At 36.1% G+C, this 19900-nt stretch overlaps 1 protein-coding gene across 10 annotated transcripts in view; it reads left to right on the top strand.

Annotated features, from left to right (window-relative positions):
• The window catches only part of PUM2 (pumilio RNA binding family member 2), a 100454-nt gene that overhangs the window by 59101 nt on the left and 21453 nt on the right, over positions 1 to 19900 (top strand). For 8 of the 10 annotated variants that reach the window (XM_053587490.1, XM_053587489.1, XM_053587493.1 and 5 more), the window contains 3 exons: positions 4765 to 4908; positions 5033 to 5320; positions 9710 to 9946. In XM_053587490.1, the coding sequence (XP_053443465.1) occupies positions 4765 to 4908; positions 5033 to 5320; positions 9710 to 9946 (669 nt within the window). The remainder of the gene's footprint in view (positions 1 to 4764; positions 4909 to 5032; positions 5321 to 9709; positions 9947 to 19900) is intronic. The other 2 variants (XM_053587498.1, XM_053587497.1) reach the window with 1 other exon arrangement.

Raw genomic sequence — 19900 nt, 5'->3', positions numbered from 1 at the left:
ACACTTTATGCCTCTACTAGCTTATGCTCATCTTTAACTTAGAATACGCTTCCATAAATTTTAGGTAGAATTCGGGTATATGGTTTTTGCTTTTTAAAAATCTAGCTTAAAACATTTTGTGATTAAACTCTCCTTCTCATCCTTTAATATGATCCCTTTCCTGAAGCTTTCCCCAATCTTTCCCAGTGCTTATTCATTAAGTTACTCCTCATTCTGCCTTGCTATGGGACATTACTTGCATCTTTCTTAGTACTTCCTTACATTTCATTTAGCTATTTGTGGATTATTTTTGCAGTTCTACAACACTTAACCTTGAACATGTTTTAAAATGGCAAATGTCTTTAAAGTAGGAACAGGTTTATTTCTCTGAAGGAAATTTATTAGATTAATTTTGTGTCTTATAGTAAGTGGCATCTTGGAATTAAGAAAATGGTGTCTTTCCTCCTTTATTAGATCTTAATAGTTCTTGAGTATGGGGACCAGGCCTTTTTTTTTTTTTTTTATCCCCGGGGGTTTATCTTTTTATTTCATTCTTCTCTGTCACCTCTCTCCCCACCCTTGATATACCAAACTAAGTACACACCAACTTTCCTAGTAACAAAAATATAATCCAAAGGAAATTAAGAAACTTTTAAACTGAATTACAGTGAAAATCCTACATTTTTAAGTTTGTGGGCTGCAATTGAAACAAGACAGAATATACAGGCTTAAGTGCATGCATTAGAAAATAAAAGACTGGAAGTTAATGAGGTAAGCATTCATCTGGAAACTAAAGAGAATAAACGCCCAAAATGTAGAAGTAAATAATAAAGCAAGAGCTGATGTGAATGGTTTTAACAACAAACATACAAAAACAGAATAATTTATCCCAAAAGTTAATTTCAAAGACTTAAGATGATAAACCTCTGAGAGGCTCACCAAAAACTGAGCTAGAAGGTACAAATAACTAGTATCAGAAAAATAAACAATCACAAGCTACTAGGAAAAATTTCATGTTAATAAATTATAAAATGTAGACCAAATAAATGCATCGTGGTGTCCATCTTTATCAAGACTAAGTTGATAAACCTCTGAGAGGCTCACCAAAAACTGAGCTAGAAGGTACAAATAACTAGTATCAAAAAAATAATCACGAGCTACTAGGAAAAATTTCATGTTAATAAATTATAAAATGTAGACCAAATAAATGCATTGTGGTGTCCATCTTTATAGTAAGTAGCAGCTCCTTTTTTTTTTTGATAATACTTAGGACAAAAGATGGAAGCAATTCTTGACTCTTCTTCCCATTGCACCCCACACTCCATATCTCTGCATCTAGTCTCAACAACTCCTGCTGGCTCTCAGAATTCAACTACCTTTCTGTCTTCACCTTTTCTACTCTTACCTTGTTATCATTACATCTCACCTGGATTTGCTTTCTTTCTGTATTCCCATATTTCATCTTGCTGCTACCCCCCCCCCATGGAGTCTGTTCTCCACACAGTAGCAAGGAGAAAAAAAAAAGGCTTATTAACTCAGTTCTCTCCTCAAAACATTCTAATGGTTTCCTACCTGTTCAGAGTAAAAGCTCAAATTCTTACAGTGACCTGTAAGAAGGCTGACCCCTTGTTATCCATCTTTTTTCCCCCCCTCTGTTTCTTATTTAGCCATATTGGTTCATTTGTGTTCCATTTGAAGTTTTCTTTTTATAGATGATCTGCTTAACTTGTTCTCTAAATTCCTTTAGATTTTTTTTTTTCTCACATGTCATCTTGTTACTGAGATTCTTCATGACCCCCACTTAAATTACCAATACAGCTTTGGCCACTCAGTACTTTTGATCCATTAATTTTTTTCTCTTTTTAATACTCAAAACTAACAGTTTTATTTTTTGTCTCTATTTGCAGTAGAAAACAGTCTTCTCCTAAACAAAGATATTTCTTTTTATTGTTCTCAGCTTTATCCCAGTACTTAGAATAGTACTTGGCATATGGTAGATTTTTTATACTATTTTTCAAATATATGAATGCATGAAAAATGAATTAAGGGTGGTGCCTGTGACTCAGTGGGTAGGGCGCGGATCCCATATACCAAGGGTGGCAGGTTCAAACCAGGCCCCAGCCAAATTGCAACAAAAAGATAGCCAGGCGTTGTGGCGGGCTCCTGTAGTCCCAGCTACTTGGGAGGCTGAGGCAAGAGAATTGCCTAAGCCTGGGAGTTGGAAGTTGCTGTGATCTGTGATGCCATATCACTCTACCGAGGGCAATAAAATGAGACTCTGTCTCTAAAAAAAATTTAAAAAGAAAAATGAATTAAGCTAAATAGGGAATGGAAAGGGAAAGAACGGCATTTTGTGGCAAGGAAACACAATACAGCAAAGCCCTATAGAGAGAGGAAGCATGTGGCCTTTGAGGAGCTTGAACCCTCATTTTTCCCAGAGCACAAAAGGTATGAGACTGCCAGGTGAAACTAGAGAGATGGCCAGTGACCAGATGATATTGTGAGCCATATTCAGAGTTTTACTTTTCATTTTAAACCCTTTGGAAGGTTTCGAGCGTCATGTTAAGTTGAATAATCCAAATGTCACTCTGAAGAATAAGGTATAGAAGTGGGGCAAAGGAATGAGGGCAGGCCATATAAATCTAATTGGCAGGATATTGACAATCAAGAGAATGATGGATTAGAGAAAGATTTAGACCATCAGTGAATGGACTTCCAGGATGAATTGACTAGGCTATTTCTTCTTTGGGGGTAATTTAAGTATACTATTTAAGTAGCAGTTAAATGCTGTTTGTCAGTAGATGGTTTGCAATCAGATGTCCAAATGGATTACCTTTATTACTTAAGTTCAGATGTTCAGTCAATTATGATGTGTTTGAACTAGAGTATGTGTCCCTAGCATTTTTTGTATGTGTCCCTAGCATTTAAAATTATTGACTGGCGTTCTACAGATTGAAATTTACTAGTAACATCAATGTTTCATTAGCAATGTGCTAATGCTTATTCTTAAGAGTTACAATATTTACCAAAAAAAGCCTTTTCATATGAAAGTATCAGTCGTAATGGTGAAGATTGTATCCCAACAGTATTTATTATACTTCATCTGAATATAGCCTACTGTGTTTGAAGGCGTTAAAATTGTTGTGCTGCTTTATGACTGATTTTACTTTGACTTTTGCTTCCGCATAGCCTTAGCAAGATAAAACTCAAAAATCGATGTTGGAGTATATTTCAATATATTCTGTGTTTCAGAAAACTTCTGAAAGTATGATTACCAGTACATTTTTCGCAAGTAGTTGTTAGGCTAATAGGCCTGAGTCCTTGTCACTATATAAGGCAGCCTTCCTCAACTTGAGTTCCAGGAGAAAGTTAAGTCTTATTGCTCTGAAATTTCCACTGTGTATAATAGCTTGTCTCCTATACCTCTAGAGCAGCGGTTCTCAACCTGTGGGTTGCGACCCACAGGAACTGTATTACAGGGCCATGACATTAGGAAGGTTGAGAACCACTGCTGTAGAGGTGATAAAATAGTCACTTGAATCATTTGTGTTCTTTGATGCAGATGAGGAATCCATATTGAGAAAGGCTGCAAAGAGGTAAACTTCACTCTCCCTATAGGTCTGAATAATAAATTGGGTAATCTGTCTTGTGCTCAAGTCTGCTATAAAAGTAATGCTTGAATGATTTTTATTCATTCTAGCCAAGAACATTTACGAAGAGATTGTTACCTTACAATTTTAAGGTATCTGTTTAAATCATGATTTAAGTTTTTAAAGAGGTACTTACAAATGAAAATCTAAGAGATTGCTGGTAATGAGGCACATGATTTAGAACTTTACTGAAATTGCATAGTAAACATTTCTTTTGTTGCTGTTGTAACAGACAGAGTCCCACCCTGTGCCCCTGAGCAAAGTGCAGTAGGCATGGTAGCTCACTGCAACCTCAGACTTGGGCTGCGGGCACCCCACTGCCTCAGCCTCCGGAGGCAGCTGAGTTTTTCCATTTTTTTCATGAGTCGGGGTCTCACTGTCGCTCAGGCGAACTCCTGAGCTCAAGCATTTCTCCCTTCTCAGCCTCCCACAGTGCTGGGATTACAGGCGTGAGCCACCGCGCCGGCTAACATTTCTAATAGTGAAATTCTGCTTCACTCCCCCCAGTCTATCTCAGCACTGACTAAATGAATTTTTCTTTTTAATAATCAGCTCTTGATAACCTGTAATTTCTTTTTCTTTTTTTCTTTTTTTTTGAGACAGAGTCTCACTATGTTGCACTTGGTAGAGTGCTGTGACGTCACAGCTCACAGCAACCTCCAACTCTTGTGATTCTCTTGCCTTGGCCTCCCAGGTAGCTGAAACTACCTGCGCCACCCACAATGCCCAGCTGTTTTTTGGCTGCAGTTGTCATTGTTGTTTTAGCAGGTCCAGGCCAGGCTCGAACCTGCCAGCTTTGGTATATGTGGCCAGCACCCTGCTCACTGAGCTACAAGCGCTGAGCCAATAGCCTATAATTTCTATAAGGAAAATACCTTTTCATTTTGTGGCCCTTAAGTGAAAGACATCTCCGTTACATATATCTTTCCTAAAATTTAGAGGAAAAAGTGTTTAATGACATTCCTTTTTTTCATATATTAAAGCCTTTTCAAATGTGTTGCTTTTCATACCATTACTACTTAAGGGTTTATAGTAATAGTATAAACTGTGTTTTCTAGTTGAAAAAAAATGTAGGGGAAAGTAAATACGCTTATAAGTGTTTTTACTAGTTAACATTTCTTTTAATGTTCTCTAGGCTATCAAGTACTGGCCCCAACTGCCTATTATGATCAGACTGGTGCCTTAGTGGTTGGCCCTGGAGCGAGAACTGGCCTTGGCGCTCCAGTTCGATTAATGGCTCCAACACCTGTTTTAATTAGTTCAGCAGCAGCACAAGCTGGTAAGTGTAACTGACATTTTTAGGATACTATTTTTCTGGTGTGGAGATAAGATTTTAAAAATATGAAATAGTTTTCTGTATAGTTTTTAAAGATGTGTCTGGTTTTTGTTGTTTGTTTTTACAGCAGCGGCAGCAGCGGCTGGAGGAACTGCAAATAGTCTTACAGGCAGCACAAATGGTCTGTTTCGGCCAATTGGCACTCAGCCACCACAGCAGCAGCAGCAGCAGCAGCCAAGCACTAATCTGCAATCTAATTCATTTTATGGGGGCAGCTCTTTGACTAATAGCTCCCAGAGCAGTTCTTTATTTTCTCATGGACCTGGTCAGCCTGGAAGTACATCTCTTGGCTTTGGAAGTGGTAGTTCTTTGGGTGCTGCCATAGGCTCAGCCCTCAGTGGATTTGGTTCATCAGGTAGGTTTGTTTTTAAGATGGGTGTACTCTGATGAGTGCACACAAAGTATATGTGTGTTTTTAATACTAAAATAACAATGATAACACATAGTACAGGAGAACAGGAATGAAATATTGGATTATTTGTTCAATTTTGTAGAAGAAAAAGTATTTCCCGCAAATCTTTTAAACATTTATGAACCTTTAACTTATTTAGGAAGCCCATCTTTTACTCAAATATAATAATTTCCTTTTTCCCCCTGAAATTTATGAGTAAGAATTTATTACTGGAATTTTTGTTTTAGTAAGGTTTGTTTGGATCAATATATTGTATGCAAATTATTAGCTCTTCCTCTTAGTGTTTGAGAAGATGAATACTTTGACATCTTAAATTTTTAGTATTAGATGATTCATTACTCAATACTTGTGATTCATTATGGTTTTATTTGGCATAATCTATTTTAAAATACATATTTATGTGTGTATATATATTTATATAATGTTCTAAATAGAAGCCCCTAAGAAATAACCAGTATGCTTATCTTATTTTAGGTAATAATTTATCCTTTGTCACTAAAAATTTACTTTAAAGGAATATTCACATATCTTAGCTTTATATAATACTTAGAAATCAAAATTTTAAATAGCTTCTCAAATAAATAATTGAGAAACCTATGAACTGGTTTCTAGATGTTGTGACTGAGGAAGAACTATGTGAAAGAAGAGGCCCACATTTCCTCCATGTTGACATACCTTATATATTCTTTGAGGCTTCCAGAGTATTCATAAAACATTAGGGAAAAAAGCAGCTTATGTAATTCTCTTGGTACAATTGGCAGCCTTTAATAGGGCGAAGTTATTTATTTGGAACTCAATAGAATTTCTTTATTTCTTTACCATAACATTCTAGAATCCTTAATAATGTGCTTCTCATCGGTTTTCCTACCCCATTAAATTAAATTCTATTCTGGTGAGGAAAATGGCCAAACAAACACAAACCAGTCATTAACCATGCCTGCCAGTTATCTAAGGAAGTATCTTCTGAACTTCTACCATTTATACTTGTTGAAGAAATGGGCTAAAGTAGCTATAAACTTTATAATATAAACTATTAGAAACAATTTTTTTGTTACAATGAAATAAAACAAGAAAATGTCATGTTTGCCCAACACAAAATTATCTAAAAATGGGCACAAGAACTTCTGAGGGAAAAATCCAGAGAACATGTAGATTGTGTTAAATCTTTTAATTTTCCTGAATTTTTTCATTTCTTTTGAAGTTTTACATTTTTATGTTCAGCTTAAACACGGCCCATAGGACTGATTCATTTGTCTCTAACACAATTGGGACAAATTTGGGAAAATCTCCAAAGAATCCCAAATATTCTGAAGAAAAGAGTACAAACAAATTAAAAACAAACTTTGTGGAAATAACTAGTTTCTAAACTATAGATTGTAGACTTTAAATAATCCAGGAAAAATAGAGCTTTGGTAAACCCCATGTTCCTTTTTCTAGTGTACTATGTCATTGACATCTAATATAGATTTATAAGTTCCCCTATTCAATTCTTCTTCCAAATCCCCATTTGTCTCTTAGTAAGACTATTTCTTGCACATTAGGAACTGGTTGGCATGAACATTTTGTCTCCCTCAGATGACTTTTTCCCCCAAAATTGATCTCATGCCTCCCTTATTTATAAGCATTACTTGCTCAGTTCTGACTTCCAGTATAAAAAAGGATTCGTTTTTACCTTGCTTTAGATGGCTTTAGTGATTGCCACTCCTGAATGCCAATAATCCATATCATCTTCTCCCTCCTCTTGGATGTTTTGTGAGAGTTCATTCAAGTGCCTGCCACACATATGCACTCTTACAACAAGTCTGCCCACTACCATTCCACATTATGCCAAATATACACTTAGAGGAAATCTAAGATAAAATATGGTTGTGTCCTTGTGTATATACACAGTCATTCTCATGCCACTATGATGAAATTATTAATGTTTAACAGCGTTAAACACCCTACTTCATAATGTAGTTGTTCAGGAAGCTTAACCATTGTAATACAGTAATGAAATCATCCTCTCTATGACCTGTTACTTAAAAAGAGCTATTATAATTGAAGGCATCGAATTTAACCTTTTTCACCCAGTAAGTGAATGATTAACAGTCTATCTGGCCTTTTAGATACTTTTAAGTATACTTCATACCATGTTTCATAGTCATTGTTGCAGATTACTTAGGCATACAGTAAAACTTGAAAGAGCCAGCTTTTTTATGTATAAGTTATTTCTGAATTATTTTTCAATGTTTGGCTTGGGTTTTCCTTTTTGGAGGAAAATAGAATTACGTGTGTCAAAACTGGTTTCTTTGGTTATTTGTCAGGGGAATGATAATGCTGCTGCTCTTGTTAAAGAGCTTTTTGTCTTTCCTTGTTAGTTAACTTGTTTTTTTGAAATAAATAGGAATTTAAAATATAGCCATATTTTATAAATCACTTTGACAGTGTCCTTTTAAATTAGCATAATTATGTAGCTATGTTGACAATTTTGCCAAAGCCAATTTAAGAGGAGCTATTTGTTACATTAGTGTTCATATTTGTTTTATCATTAAAATGCATATAGCTACATAGTATTTCCCTATTACATGATACCTTAAAATGTGAAGTTTTCCAGTAAACACTATCAGTCTTTCAGAAACTTGGCTGGGTTGAAAGACTGAAGCGTATTAAAATCTTTTGCCTGCTACAATGGCACGGGCCTGTTCCCCCTCCCCTTTATAGAATTTGTCAAAATAAACATAATTAAGTTTTCTATCTGTATTACAAGGTTAACTTGGTCTACGCATCATGTGCTGTCCTTAATTTTTTTTCTTTATACCCTGTATGACCTACTTATGCATGGCTTGTGATTGGAAAACAAAGATTTAATAAAAGCTTTAAAATTCATTGAAAAGAATTGCTATATTGGTCCGAATATGGAGCTTGCCTTTAACAAATTTATTTGGCAAGGAATGTAATATGAAATTTGTAGATGTAAAAGGCATTCAGTTAAAAGTGCTTAGACATAGGAAGGAGATGTACTTGATGAAAATTTGGGCTCTAAATGAGACTTGATAATTGAGTGTTTTGGATAGCCCTTATAGACATATGGTAAAGAATTTGATTATCCAGATATGTATTGATTAACAGCTAAATGTTGGCGTAACTCACCAAGGCCTACATGGTAGTATGAGTCTGTTTATGATTTTGTACAATATAAACATGAAAAGGATTAAGAGATTAATAGGTAGATTAAGGACTAAGTAAAAAAATTGGGTATAAAGTGAAATAAGGATTATGAAATAATAAATTGTATATTATCAAAGGGAGTAAAAACCCTTGCCAGTCTTCACGTGAGAAAGGGGCCTGTGAAGCCAGTAATAGAGTCTTAAGGAATGGAAGAGTCTTGAGGGATATGTGAAAGCATACCTTTAGTGTCATAACAGTAATGAGGGCTATTAATCTAAAAGAAAGGGTGGCGCCTATGGCTCAGTGGGTGGGGTGCTGGCCCTGTATACTGAGGGTGGCAATTTCGAACCCAGCCCCAGCCAAACTGCAACAAAAAGTAGCCAGGCGTTGTGGCAGGCACCTGTAGTCCCAGCTACTCTGGAGGCTGAGGCAAGAGAATCACCTGAGCTCAGGAGTTGGAAGTTGCTGTGAGCTGTAATACCACAGCACTCTACTGAGGGCAATAAAGTGAAACTCTGTCTTTACAAAAAAAAAGAAAAGAAAATTCAGTATTTTCATAAATATTGTGCAATTTAGTTGAGAACAAGGGAGAATGTATAGTGTGAAAAACAATGAGGAGTTAACTGCTATCTGTATTTTGCAACTGAGTGATATTCGGGCCAATATGGACTTAAAGAGCTATGTTTTAAATATAGCTAGAAGCCACATCAAATATGATTGGTGAAGGAAATGTATTAATATTCCATTTATTAGGATATTCTTTTCTTAGCATTGAGTTGAAGTATAAGAACCAGGTTCCAGAGATTAGGGTATTACCAGAATTTTACCTTATGGAATTTAATTTCTAGCATGTCCTAACGCAGACAACTTGGAATTCCAGGGTTTATAAATCATACCAGGGTATTAAAGCACAGTAATCATACGTGTCAGTGGTAAATATGTGTGAAATAATGAAACAAATGACTGCTCTGTTAACTATTGGTTACTTTATTGGGGTGCATTTATACCCTTTTATGATTAATACATTAGTGTATATGTAGTTATCACAGTAATTATCTTATCCATAATGTTTCTAAAAAATAATTATTGTGATCACTTCTGTTATTGCCCAGCAAGAGTTGGGGATAGGTTTTATTCAGTTAACACTGTATGTAATTAGGGTTTTTTTTATTTCTTCTTCAGTTGGCAGTTCTGCAAGTAGTAGTGCCACAAGGAGAGAGTCTCTATCTACTAGCTCTGACTTGTACAAAAGATCTAGTAGCAGCCTAGCACCCATAGGGCAACCATTTTACAATAGTCTGGGATTTTCCTCCTCTCCAAGTCCAATAGGCATGCCTCTGCCAAGCCAAACTCCAGGACATTCACTTACGCCACCGCCATCACTTTCATCACATGGATCCTCATCCAGTTTGCATTTAGGTAAAAAAAAACCCAAAACCCTTTTTATTTGTATGTATACATGTATGTGCGTTTGTGTGTGTGTTTATAATATATGTAAAATATTTAATGTTGGATAAAACATGCCAAAATTGCTTTTGCTTTTAGATATTAGCCTTTTGAAAAAGCTCTTCTTCCCTGAAAATTCAAAGTGAGGGTCTAATGTACACTAAGGTAAAGACCCCCTATTGTATCTTATGTTTCTTTTATGAAATATTAATGGTGTGTTTTTTTTTCTTGTCTGTGCTTTTGATTTGTGTTTTAGAGCATCTGAAAAGTCAGCTATTTATACATGATAGTGAGAAAGAAATTTCACTATCAAAAATTTTTGCACACCATAAGAAAAACGTTAGTTACCAAACTTAAATAATTTAAGTTAGTACATTGACTTTTGCTTTGGCCTTTGAACACTTAGCCATTTTACCAGTTATTCATCAGGGAGTATGAGTTTAGTACGTTTGTGAGTTAGAGTAAGTTGATGGGCTTGGGCCATATATTTCTCTTTTGAATATGTTAAATTAAGAAAATGTGTTTTAGGCTTGTACCCTGAAGGTGAAGTATTTAGAAGTTTTGTTTGTATCTGTGTATTAAAATTGCCCCCACCCCAAAATTATTGAATTGGTGGTTGCCTTTTTTCCCCTCTCTGGGAAGTACTTATCATGTAGACAGTAATACATTTTGCAGAGTTTTTGGATATCAAAGGCTGTGTATGAATCCCTGTCTTGTCAAAGAAAATATATTTCATTAACTAGATTTTGAATTTTTGTAATTCTAGTTTCCGCAACTGAAACTGAGGGATTCTGTTGCTGACTTGTATGTGGTTTCTGATAATTACTATTCAGACAACCTCTGCTACATAAGACATGTCTTTGAAATAGATGCAAAAATTTGGAACATAACCAACCCCAGAATAGAGTTATGATAGTTTTGTGTTTTATTGTTAAGATTATATTTGTCATGTCCTGTCATCTTTTCGTAGGTAAGTTTCAGGTTAGATTTCTGTTTGCTGTTAGCTTGTGTTGTGCTTTAGAGCCTATGTGAATGGCAGTAAATATGGTTTTATGTAGCTTGCTTAATATCATTGGATATTAGTGACTTTTTAGATGTCTTCATAATTAAATAGCAATCTATACTTTTCTAACCTTCTTTAGACTGTAAAGAAACCAGCCTAATAGATGCTTAGACAAGGAATTCTAATAAATTACCAGCAATAATCACCACTTGAGCTACTAGCATTTGTACATTATGATCTGATACTTTGGTACCCATTGTTAAACTTCCTAGGTTAGCTTCAGCTTGAAATCTGATATTTTAATATACCTCTGAAATTAGTAATTAGCTATATTTTTTTTTTTGTGATCTTCCAATTTCCCTATGCTTTAATAGTATGATACAACTGCAACTGGTAATGTTAACAATTAGTAGACTCCTACCAGGTTGAAAATAATTCAGATGATTTCATAAATTTGCTCTTTGTGTCCTATTCATGAAAATAATCTACACTTTCCTGTGATTAAATCTTAATGCAAGCTTGGCTCTCTGATGTATATTCTTGAGGTAGATTCTTAGGCTGCAGACACAGTGGAAGTGGAGTTTACATTTTTTTTTTTTTTTTTTTTAATTTTTTTAGAGAAAGAGCCTCACTTTATTGTCCTTGGTAGAGTGCCGTAGTGTCACAGCTCGCAGCAAACTCCAATTCCTGGGCTTAAGCGATTGTCTTGCCTCAGCCTCCCTAGTAGCTGGGACTACAGGCGCCCGCCATAACAGCCTGCTATTTTTTTGTTGCAGTTTGGCCAGGGCTGGGTTCGAACCTGCCACCCTCAGTATACGGGGCCGACACCCTACCTACTGAGCCACAGGCACTGCCCAGTTTGCATATTTTAAAAATAATTTTACTCATCTCACATACTAAGAATATAAAATCCAAAAATAGAAATAAATTTTCTATCTCATTTGAATTGGTTGAAACTAATTCCGTATTATTTTCTTGTGAGATTTTAATATAAGAACAATATAATCATAGTTATCTGTATGATCTGTGTTCCCAAATTATTTGATGAAACACAGTAACTTTTTGACAAAACCCGCTCTCCCTTTGCTTGTTCTGGTATTTATTTTATTTTTTTTTTAGAGACAGAGTCTCACTTTGTTGCCTTCATTAGAGGGCAATGGTGTCACAGCTCACAGCAACCTCCAGCTCTTGGGCTTAGGCGATTCTCTTGCCTCAGCCTCCCAAGTAGCTGGGACTACAGGCACCTGCCACAACGCCCGGCTGTTCTTTTGTTGCAGTTTGGCCAGGCCCGGGTTTGAACCTACCACCCTCAGTATATGGGGCTGGTGCCCTACTCACTGAGCCACAGGTGCCGCCCTCCTTTGCTTGTTCTGGTTGTAGTCACTTTTTTATTAAAAAGCAAGTATTTTAATTTTGATAGGTTGGAGTGTTCATTGTCTTATGATTTAAAACATTTTTGTTTAGATATGTCACCCTATTACTTATTGTAGAAGCATAAGAAAATTTTATTCTTCTACTTTCTAGTATGTATTACCAAAAAGATTCTTTTTTTTAAAATGTCCTAGCAGTATCATTATCATGTGTTTAAATGAATAATTCCTTATTGATTCTGGTTTCCCTAATTAAATAAATGTCTTGTTATAGTTGTTTTGTTTGAATTCATCCAAATGAGACATATATTGCATTTGTCTTTTAATCTGTGATTTGTTTTCCTTCATCAATTTTTTTCCCCCACTTACTTGTGGAAGAAACGTTGTCCTGTTGAATTTCTCACACACTTGATTTTGCTGTTTGTTTCCCCATTTGTTTGGTGCTGCATTTGTTATCTGGAACTTTTTTACAAAGAGAAATAACTTCCCCTCATCAACTGAGAGGAAGTATAGGAATCAAGATAATGCACGATTGCTTTTTTTTATTTTCTAATTTCAAAATAATGGGTTAATGCCCTGGAAACCTCTCAAGACGACTCATAGGTTTTTTGTTTGTTTGTTTGTAGAGACAAAGTCTTGCTGTATCACCCTCAGTAGAGTGCTGTGACATCACACAGCTCACAGCAACCTCCAACTCCTGGGCTTACGTGATTCTCTTGCCTCAGGCGGCCGCTGCAAAGCCCGGCTATTTTTTTGTTGCAGTTTGGCCAGGGCCGGGTTTGAACCCGCCACCCTCCGTATATGGGATCAGGGCCCTACCCACTGAGCCACAGGCACTGCCCTGTTTGTTTGTTTTTTGAGACAGAGTCTCATGCTGTCACCCTAGGTAGAGTGCAGTGGCATCACAGCTCACAGCAACCTCAAACTCTTGGGCTTAAGCAGTTCTCCTGCCTCAGCCTCTCAAGCAGCTGAGACTACAGGTGCCCACCACAACGCCCAGCTATTTTTTTATTGTTGTTACAGTTGTCATTGTTACTTTAGCTGGCCCAGGCGAGGTTCAAACCCGCCAGCCTCCGTGTATGTGGTTGGCACCCTACTGGCTGAGCTACGGGTGCCACCCAACTCATAGGTTTTTATCTCCATCTTTATAAATTGATATACTTGGGGGTTTATTGAAGTTTTCAGTCATTGTGGTATGAGAAATAACAATTTTATACCTATTCTTAAATTGCACCATCTTTGGTCATTTGGACCCCCTTCATATTGGCTCCCATGTTGACTAATTTTTTTTAAAAAACCCTCTAATTGAGGTTAGAGGAAGAAGTAGAAGAGAGGAAGGAAAAAGAATAACAAGATCAGTGTGGTTTTAAATTTTATCTTGAAATGTAAAGAATGGTGTAAAATTCTGGGCTTTCATGTTTCAAGCATAGAATATTTAAGCGAATTTTCTCTTGTATTGATGTGGAAAGGGTGAGGAACTCTACCTGCAGTTTTAATTAATCATTGTCTCTGATAGAAGTCAACATTTTACTTTGGTATACTTCATTCCTTATGAAGAACATTGCATAATTCTAATATTACCTCACTTTTCTGCCTGGAGCTAGCCAGCTGTCCAGCTAGTTTCTTCTTTGTTCCTTTCTTTTTCTTCTAATAAACTTCTGTGTTATTAGTGGTTTCTGCTTTATGCTCCAGTCTTTATGCTCACCGTAATTAGGTTGATGTGAACTTTTTAGGTAAAAAGGCAGCATTCTGCATTTCTGTTATTTAACTTAGGCTTTGAACTGGCTTGGTTTTTCTTCAATGTACTGAAGTGTAATGTGAGCTTTGAACTCTGTGAAATTTGTTTATTCAAAGGTGGCTGTCTTGACAATGCATTAATGTTGTGTAATGATTAAGTAAATGAGTGTGCTTTGGTTTGCTATGGATTGGAAAATTTCATAACCTGTCTTCTTGCAATCACAGGAACAAAAGCAAGCAGTTAACTTTTAGAATCATTCTGTTAAAATTGCTGGCTTATGGCAGATTTAGTCAGCTGCCTCGCTTAGAATCAAATATTTAAGTATTTAAATATATAAGGATAGATGCATGCCATTTTTCTGAGTTTTATATATGGTCAATAATGAAAGAAAACAATATAAATTACTTTGAAGTTTTCATTGAAAGTACTACTATCCTTTAAGTAGTAAAGTTCCTGATAACTGAATATCATTTAATGGTTTTCTTAAGTAACTTCATATTTATTGTTTCATTTCATTCTGGTTGTTGACATAGACTGACTGAATATCTTCAGGAAAGATGAGGAAACGAAAAGATCAGATGAGCCTAACAGACTTGCCCAAGCCAATAGATGATAGAATTGAGGTTAGCATACAGTTCTTATTCTTCATACTATCTTGCTTCTTCCATTATACTGTTCTATAAGGAACTGAACAGGGTTATAAAGTAGGTAAATATATTCTAATCAGCCTCTCAGTAACTAATATTTACCTCACTATGGGTTAAGTTAGGCTTTTTTTGTTAAGATGTACATAAGATTATCAGATTTCAGATCCCTTTCTTTATTGAGATTTATATAAAAACTCTTGTCTAAGTACTTTTAAAGTCCAATATTGTATATTCTCTGAAGTAATATTTGTTAATCTAAAGCAGACCATTTAGAGACTAGCTGTAAGAATAGCACATTTAGTGCTTAATAGACTCTTCGAGATTCTCATGATAATGTAAATTAAAGCACAGCTACAATCTTTAGGTAACTCTAAAAGTAACTTATTTGCTGATGAGGAGGAAATATGTTGTGAAGAAATTGTAAAATTATTCCTTGTACAGAGGATTTTGTAATGTCTGATTTTCTGCATAAAATTCATTGGGTTTAGTTGTTCTAGCTTTGAGGCACAGTTATTTTTGCCTTTGTGGTTTTTTGTTTGTTTGTTTGTTTGTTTTAGACAGAGTCTCACTATGTTGCCCTCAGTAGAGTGTTCTGGCACCACAGCTCACAGCAACCTCAAACTCTTGGGCTTAAGCAATTCTCTTGCCTCAGCCTCCCGAGTAGCTGGGACTATAGGCGCCCACCACAACACCTGGCTATTTTTTGGTTGTAGTTGTCATTGTTGTTTAGCAGGCCTGGGCTGGGCTCCAACCCTCCAGCTTCAGTGTATGTGGTCAGCTCCTTACTCACTGAGCTACAAGCGCCAAGCCTGCCTTTGTGCTTTTATTCATGATACTTTGATAACATCTGTGACTTTGTGGTTATGATGTCTTGAGAATGTTTTATCAGTTAATCTCAAATTTCGTTAGCATAATCACTGATTAATGACTAGCAAATACATTTGATTCAGTGTTTTGACATCAGAATCACTTAGTTTTAAATAACCTAGATAGTATTAATCCAGGTGAACAATTTGGAAATTATTTCTTTTTATTGGAGTAGCAAGTCAGTCTTCATAAGTACTTTGTCTTTAAATCCCTAAAAGTATCTAAAAATATACCTACTTATTTAGTCACCTGATTTATGACCAAGGAGCCAGTCCACTGTATATAAAAAGGATGGTTTCAGTAAGTTGGGCTGGCACAGTTAATATTTTGACTGCCGAGGCAATTCAAACAAAATGCTCATTTGATGCACATGATGCCTTTAGACATTCAATACAAGATGTCCCTTAATTGGGAAAGAGGCCACAGGCTGTTCATTTTGCAAATACAAACAGAAAAATCATGGAAAGGGGCCGATATTTCTTACTGTTACAAATGTTTCCTTTTTACCATAATGAACAAACAGTAGCACTCTATATATAGTAACAGTTGAGATTGCTGCTATGCTTCTGAGTTGGCACCATTGGTTTCTGAGTGCTCATCAAAGGGTTAAATATCCAACCTAGAAGAAAGGAACTTTAACTTCTTTTTCTGAACAAAACACACACTCTTCATTCTTAAAGAAATTAAGCGACTTATAGTTATGAAGTTAGTAAGAGGCATAACAAATTTCCAGCCCAGGTCTGTCTTATTCTATCATGTGGTTTCTCAGGATCTTTTTGTTTCTAATATCTGTCTGAATAAATTAAAAGGATCCTGTTCAAGGGGTTTTATTGTTTGGTTTTTTTTTTTGGGGGGGTGGTGATTACCTATCACTGCTGGAATGGGGTAAGTTTAAAATCTTAAACTTTTTATAAAATTATGGTGAAATATGATTTTACTCTGTTGTGACTCTGTGGGAAAGGTGAATGTGAATGTCAGTGTATTGGCTTCTTTCTGATTGAACACTTGTTAACAATTGACCTTTTAACCCAAATTAAATGTTCTTTATTTCAAAATCTTAAAGTACGTTATTACTAATTTTTAAATTAAAATTGATAAAAATTTAATTTTTAAATTAAAATTGATCCGTAAGATAAGGATAGTTTAAAATGCTTAAATAGGGGGTGGCGCCTGTGGCTCAGTGAGTAGGGCGCTGGCTCCATGTACTGAGAGTGGCCGGTTCAAACCCAGCCCCAGCCAAACAACAACAAAAAAAATAGCTGGGCGTTGTGGCAGGCGCCTGTAGTCCCAGCTTCTTGGGAGGCTCAGGCAAGAGAATTGCCTAAGCCCAGGAGCTAGAGGTTGCTTTGAGCTGTGACGCCACAACATTGTACCAAAGGTGATAAAGTGAGACTGTCTCTTAAAAAAAAAAAAATGCTTAAATACGATATAAGCAATTTTTATTTATAATTACTATTTAATGGCTATCTTTTACATGATTAGGCTCCTTTTTAGAATTTTTACATGTGATCAAAATTCTTATTAATTCCTTCAACCTTATCAGATCCCTACATGCCAGACTGAACTGGAAAACAGAATCATCTTTATCCACTATCATCAAGTTTGTAGTTTTGTGCTAAATATAAAAATGGCAGTTACAATATGATTATAATACTGTTGTTTTCCTATGCTTTATTTAACAATTATCTTTTAAGCTGGGCTAGTGGTTCAGCTGGTGGTTTGGTTAAGACCAGCCTGAGCAAGTATGGCGGTCTCCTGTATGTAGTCCCAGCTATTTGGGAGGCTGAGGCAGGAGAATCACTGGAGCCCAAGAATTTGAGGTTGCTATGAGCTTTGATGCACTCAACCCAGGGCAACAGAGTGAGACTGTCTCAAAAAATAATATAGCAATAATAATCTTTTATAAAATCATACTGATTCTCTTCATTGGAATTATTATCTTTGTGGGTTTTTTGGTACCAGATTTACTGCAGATTGGATTATATTCATTATGTCCAAATTTATTTTTCCCACCAGATTAGGAACAAGAAAGCCCAGATTTTTTTTGCTAAAACTTTAATAATACTCAGATTTCAGGATATGTTTGGGTAGTTGAATTTGAGTGACTTCCTTCCTTTTTTTTGTTTTGTTTTGTTTTTTTAGGAGATAGGGTTGTTTTTAGGAGATAGTATTGTTAAGGCTAAAGTGCAATGGGTATTCTCAGGCTTGATAATAACACACTGCAGCCTTGAGTTCCTGACCTCAAGTGATGTACTCCCTCAAGTAGCTGGGACTATAGGTGGTTGTTCCAGATTGTTCTTTGTGTTTTATTGATACATAAATTCTTAAGGACACTGCTACTTTATTAATTTTTTTCAATTTCCGATTAATTTGAGGGTACAAACTTTAATTTGAGGTTACCTACCATGTTTGGTGTTCGTTAGGTAAGGTCCCTGTTGTAGTTGTGTCCCAGACCCAGGAGGTGTGCCATATGTACTTATATTGTGCCCATTAAGTGGGATCACACCAACCCTCCCTTCCCCCCAGTTTGCATTAAATTGAGTTTTTCTCTTACGTGGCATGTATTAGTTTGTCTGCTGGCTTCATATCAGTGTTGTGAATACATTAGATACTTGCTTTTGATACCTGCTTTCTTAAAAAAGTGTTTTATGTCCTACATAGATTTCTATATGAAAAAGCTTAATTTGGCCTTTTCCAATCTGTGTGTTCTCTGTTCATTGTATTAGGATCATACTCTTAAAAATATCACGATGAAAATAAAGTTTTGACAGTCAGCTGTGGATTTTTTTTGTGTATGTATGTGTGTGAAGTTTTTGTTTTGGGGGATTAAGTACATCTTTCACAGTACTTGCCCAGTTCAGCCTTCTTCCCACTACCATAACAACCACATCATGAGAGTAAATAAGTGTTCCCATAATGTTTGTCTAGGATAAAAATTCTCCCTGGCATTTATAATTTATTAAGCTAATCTAAGATTTCGTAAGTCCCTCTTAGTAATCATGATTTAAGAGAAATATCCGAGCTCTTAAAATTTTTCATCACCCCAATAAGGAAAGACACCTGATAATGAAATCTCTGCAGTAATATTTAAAAAGAAGTACAGGTACAACCTGATGGTTTATTAACTGCTACCATATATATTAACCAAGGGAAAGAATTCAGGTCAAATCTAAAAGGTTGATTTGAGATATGTGGAGAAAGCCCATGGTTTCATATTAGGCAGCTAGTAGATGCTTTTCCTATTAACTTTTTATTCAAAGGGAAGGGGGTACGTTTTGGGCGGGGGGGTGTTTGTTTTTTAAAAGACAGGTTCTTGCTCTCTTACCCAGACTGGAATGCAATGATATGATGGGAGGAAGTTTTTTAAAGTGTTCTCATGTTTATTGATCACAGAGGGAGAGGTGGTTTTCACTTCCTAAAGATATAAAATTCAGGTAATTTATGGAACCATTCAAAACTACCCCCTTCCAGCCAGGTGCGGTGGTTCACACCTGTAATCCTAGCACTCTGGGAGGCATAGGCATGTGGATTGCCTGAGCTCTGGAGTTGGAGACTAGCCTGAGCAAGAGCAAGACTCCCTCTCTAAAATAGCTGGGCATTGTGACAGGCACCTATAGTCCCAGCTACTTGGGAGGCTGAGACAACAGGATCACTTGAGCCCAAGAATTTAAAGTTGCTGTGTGCTATACCAAGTGCATCCCAAACAAAATAAATATCTGTTGTATATGTTTCTACTGCTTGTGATCACTAAAAGCAACTTTGATGCCAAGGGCATCAAAATGAAACTCTCAATTAAAAAAAAAAAAAACAAGGCTTGGAGCCTTTAGCACAGTGGTTGTGGCACCGGCCACATGCACTGAGACGGGCAGGTTTAAGCCCGGCCTGGACCAGCTGAACAACAATGACAGCTGCAACAAAAAATAGCTGGGCGTTGTGGTGGGTGCCTGTAGTCCCAGCTACTCGGGAAGCTGAGGCAAGAGAATTGCTTAAGTCCAAGAGTTTGAAGTTTCTGTGATTTGTAACGCCATAGCACTCTACCAAGGGCGACATAATAAGACTGTGTCTCAAAAATAAATAAAAACTATCCACTTTTGATGGAATAATAGAAATTGGCTAGATGGTTTATCGATGGGAATGATGTGATACTAGCCTGAAGACTATACAGTTCATATGTAAAACTTAGCCTGTTTAAATGGTGTTTGATGAATGAAGATTATTAAATATCTTCTGTGGTAATAGTCTCCCCTTAACCTTCTTTTTTAAATTCTAAGCACTATAGACGAAAAGGTAGGATTTTAAAGT

Source organism: Nycticebus coucang, chromosome 4 (assembly GCF_027406575.1).
Source record: "Nycticebus coucang isolate mNycCou1 chromosome 4, mNycCou1.pri, whole genome shotgun sequence".
NCBI lineage: Eukaryota > Metazoa > Chordata > Mammalia > Primates > Lorisidae > Nycticebus > Nycticebus coucang.
Note: the sequence above shows the minus strand (reverse complement) of the source record. Positions and strands in the feature narration are given on the sequence as shown.